The following is a 4307-nucleotide window of genomic DNA, read 5'->3' on the forward strand; positions in this document are numbered from 1 at the left end:
CCTGCCAGCAGTGGGGTCCCGGTGCTGCACCCAGCCCTTGCTGTGCCCCTCCTTGCCGTCCGGTAAGGGTGTGAGGGAGCCGCTCTTGGTTCCCAGCCTGCTGTCCCTAATGACCTGCATGACCGCATCATCCGTGCGGTTACTGGGCGCCTGTACATCTTCACCGGGGAGGCGTTTTGCCCCCTTGTGAACTGGGCTCTTTCTTTCCTAGTTGTTGAGTTGTTGGGCTCATTTATAAATACTGATGTGAGTCCTTCAAAGACTCATGACTTAACTCACAAATCCTTCTCCCCCTTTGCGTCCTACATCCTTGTAGTGTTGTGGCCACAGCCTGCGTTGGGCTGTAGCAGCACATCCCCAGGGACACGCTGAGGACCTGTCGGGAGCAGGAGCGCAGGCGAGGCGGCCGCCCACTGCTCTGACCCTGGCTGGTTAGTAGCAGTAAGAAGCACGTGTGGAGGATGACAGGAGCAGGAGTAGCTGGGTCAGGGGAGACAGGTAATCGAATACTCACAATTATTCTAGGAGGTTGTAAATGCTACTCCTATGATGTCATAAAGCCTGGCTATTGCCCATTGACCAGTGCCAGAGGGCACAGCGGGGTTTTGTATGATCTGGGCATGTAACCAGAAGTCTGTAGTCCAGGCCACCTGTCCCCATCAAATGCCATCAAGTAGAGAGACGAATGAAATATTTAAGGGGTGCTTTAACCAGATTTCCTAAAGAAACCCTACACGCTTCACTTCCAGCTCGCTCTTCATACTGAGTTGAATGACAGTGGGCAGAGAGCAACCTCCCTGCTGCTGGGAGACTGTGGTGTCCAGTCCTGGGGCTCCTTGTCGCCCTCCTGGACGCCTGCCCCAGGCCCGTCCCCGTGCTGAGGCTGCTCTCAGACAGCACTGCTCCCGGCAGCCTCCAGACGTGCCTCTGGGCTGGAAAATGAGTTCAGAGCAGGGCCAGAGACAGTCTGTGTGCAGCTTTCCCACTGTGCCAGCTTAGGTCTCACGGAGCTCCTCGCCCTCCAAGGCCTGATTAGGTCACGGGAAAAGGAGGCGTCCTGGAGGCTTCAGAGGCTTCTTTAGGCTTCTAATGATCTTTCTACACCATAGAGTGAGGCAGCATCTGGAGGGCAGCGAACCCACAGCCCCAGGCAAATTTGCCTCAGTCTGGGCTCCAGCACCCTCTGTTGTCTCTGCCACAATCTGCCCTGCGGCCTCTGGCCCCTTGTGGTCCCCAGTCTCTGCTGCTGGCGTCAGGGGACCCTGCTCTCAGATGCTCCCTCTCTAGCCCAGGGGTGCTCAGGCACCCACACCACCCTGACTCCAGGCAGCCCTCAGGCTTTTGGGTAAGACCACAGGGGTTGCACACTGATGCTGATGCGGAGGGCAGACAACTCCCAGTCACCCTGCACTGAGCGACCACAGGGCAGACTACATGTGGAAGGAAACAGGACAATCCAACTGTAATGAGACAGAAAGGACACCTGCAAATATAAACTGCAAGGTCCACTTTCTCACTACTATTATTTTCAGAACATTGTTTTTCTTTAAAACAGTTCATATGCATTGAATTATTAATATTCTAATTAAAATTAAAAAACACTTTAAAATGATTTTATTCCTTGCATGGTAGAGACTGATAGTTACATCTGCATAAATTTATCCCTGGGGGCCTGTAGCGCCAGCAGACACTGGCGGGTTCTCTATGACCGGGCAGAGGAGTAAGGACAGTCCTGGGCCCTGGCTGGCTTTTTCAGCCTTTAATATCTTTCACCCCATCTGCAGTGAGGAGACCAGGTGCAGGGCATTCGGGGCGCATGGGGCACAGGAGGCTGGCAGGCCTCCACCCCTGGGAATGTTTGCTCTCTCTGGGCTCTCTGGCCTCTTCCTGGTCTCTTTGCTGCTCTCCACTGCAGTGTCCAGCAAAGGGGTCCTGGGCCCCCTTCCTTACATGCTCAGTCACTGGCTCAGGGGCACCCACACAGGACTGTCAGCACCACAACCCAGGTTCAGCCATCAGGCTGAGTGTAAGACCACAGGTGTGGCTCACAGGTACTAATGGGGGAGGGCAGAGAACCTGATGCTTCCTTTCACCAACGGGGGTCTTTGAACCTGTAAGTCAGTGCGTGCAGAGATCCTGAAACGAAAATGTTTAGGCATCAATGACCTGACCATACGCCCTGGACAGAGGTCTGGGTGCAGAGAGGAGGGGCACAGCGCCCCCCAGGTTCAGGGGTGTGACTCTCTGGGTTTGGGCCCCAGGGTTGTCTGGGGAGGGGAAGGTTACTGTGTGGCACCTGTGGGACGCCTAGACTCAGGGTCCTCCCCCAGTGTTTCTCACCCCAGTTTCACTTGCCACCTCCCAACCTGTGCGGTGTGCCCTTCCTGTATATTGGTGACTCACCCCATCTCTCAGTCCCCATTGCCTGGGGGTTTCCAGAGCAGCCAATGAGCTCAGCGGCTCTGAACAGTCCCCAGCCACTCACCTTTGGGTCCAGGAAACTCCAGGACTGGTCAGCTCAGGGGATGGGGCCCCCAACCCTCCTGCTGCTGCTCTTGGGGGCCCTCGCCCTTACCCAGACCTGGGCAGGTGAGTGCGGGCTTTGGAGGGAAACAGCAGCCCAAGAGGGAGGAGCTAGGGGGCCCCTGTAATGGCTCCTTTCTGCTGGTGCCAGCCCTGCTGTTCCCCTGATGGTCCTGTCCTGGCCTGCCCACTTTCGGTCCATCCCAGCCTCCCACCTCCTCTTGCCCCCAGAGTTTCAGCCCTTTATGGTGCCCACTACATTAATCCTGGAAGGCCACACACTTCTTTCCTAATGCCCCATTTTCCCGGTCCCGCGTGGTCCTGGGCAGGGAGGAGGGTCAGCCCAGTCTCACCCTTCCTGGGGGCCTCACCCCCAGGCCCCCACTCCCTGAGGTATTTGTACACCGAGATGTCCAGCCCCGGTGGCGGGGAACCCCGCTTCATCATCGTGGGCTACGTGGACGACATGGAGTTCGGGTCCTACGACAGCGACTCTTCTGGTCAGAGGATGGAGCCGCGGGCGCCCTGGGCAGAGCAGCTGGGGTCTGAGTTCTGGGAGCAGCAGACACGGGCCCTGAGGGTCGCTGCACCGGCTTTCCGACAGAAACTGCTAGAACTGCGCCAGGACTACAACCACAGCAGGGCAGGTGAGCAGCCGGGCGCGACCCCTCACCCCCATACCTAGGGACTGTCAGAGTGGACAGGAGGAGAACCCCAAACTTGGCGTGTGAGCCCTAAACCTCCATCAGGTAGATGCCGGCGGGCCTCAGTGCCCTGTGGTTTCAGTGTCAGTGTCAGCTCTGGGTTATTCCAGGCGGGAGGGCGTGGCCGGGTTACCGCTGGGCTGACACAGGGTGGGTTCAGTGTCTCACACCCTCCAGGAGATGTCTGGCTGCCAGGTGGGGCCCGACCTGAACCTCCTCCACGGGTACTGTCAGTTCGCCTATGATGGCGCCGATTACATCGCCCTGAACCCGGACCAGCGCTCCTGGACCCCCGCGGACCCTGTTGCTCAGATCACCCAGCGCCAGTGGGAGAAGGAAATTCGCACTGAGCGCTTCAGGAACTACCTGGAGAGGGACTGTGTGGACTGGCTGCGCAGACTCCTGGAGACCGGGAGGGAGACCCTGCAGCGCGCAGGTGAGAGGGGCCTGCCGGCTTCAAGGGTTCAGATCTCCCTCAGGCTGACGCCTCCGGACATGGAGTAACTGTCAGGACACAGACCTCCTGGTCAGAGAGGGAGGAGACCGCCTGGGTTTCTGTTCTGTGCTGGACAGAGACTCCCCCAGAGAACCCTACTTTTCCTGAAGGAAATTGAAGGGGTTCAGTCTCCTAAAATGGTGGGAGGCCCTCCTGAAATTGCCCTTCACAAAACCCCTTTGTCCCGGCAGCCACCTTGGGAGTCCTCAGTTTCTCACCATATCTTGGTTTTGGTCTGACTAACATTTTTCAGATCTGACTCCTGCTTTTATGAGTCCCCAGGTTAGTGTCACAAGTTTGTGTTTTCCTCCTTAGAAGCCATCAAATTCCTTTTCTGAGCTCTTACCCTGACTCTAGGACATGCTAAGATTTTCCCCGACCCCCAGATCAGGAGGTTTTGTGCTTCCTCTTCCAAGCCCATTGCCCTGTCCATTCTCAGGGTGGTCACATAAGGCTCTTTAGTCTCTGGGATGGAGAAACCCAACATAGGGGCCTCCCTGGTGTGCAAAAGGGTTAAAGGGCAGCACTAGGAAGCTTCCACAGACACTGCAGCTCTAGTCCATCTCTGGCCGGGGAGGTGGTCC

At 57.1% G+C, this 4307-nt stretch overlaps 1 protein-coding gene across 1 annotated transcript in view; it reads left to right on the forward strand.

Moving 5' to 3' along the window:
- Positions 1 to 2525: 2525 nt before the first annotated feature.
- Positions 2526 to 4307, forward strand: part of LOC105853176 (HLA class I histocompatibility antigen, A-11 alpha chain-like) — a 30494-nt gene continuing 28712 nt past the window's right edge. The window contains exons 1-3 of the mRNA XM_012734721.1: positions 2526 to 2589; positions 2901 to 3170; positions 3388 to 3663. Of these exons, the coding sequence (XP_012590175.1) occupies positions 2526 to 2589; positions 2901 to 3170; positions 3388 to 3663 (610 nt within the window). The remainder of the gene's footprint in view (positions 2590 to 2900; positions 3171 to 3387; positions 3664 to 4307) is intronic.

The sequence above is a fragment of the Condylura cristata genome, unplaced genomic scaffold (assembly GCF_000260355.1).
Source record: "Condylura cristata isolate star-nosed mole 26May11 unplaced genomic scaffold, ConCri1.0 scaffold00067, whole genome shotgun sequence".
Classification (NCBI taxonomy): Eukaryota; Metazoa; Chordata; class Mammalia; order Eulipotyphla; family Talpidae; genus Condylura; species Condylura cristata.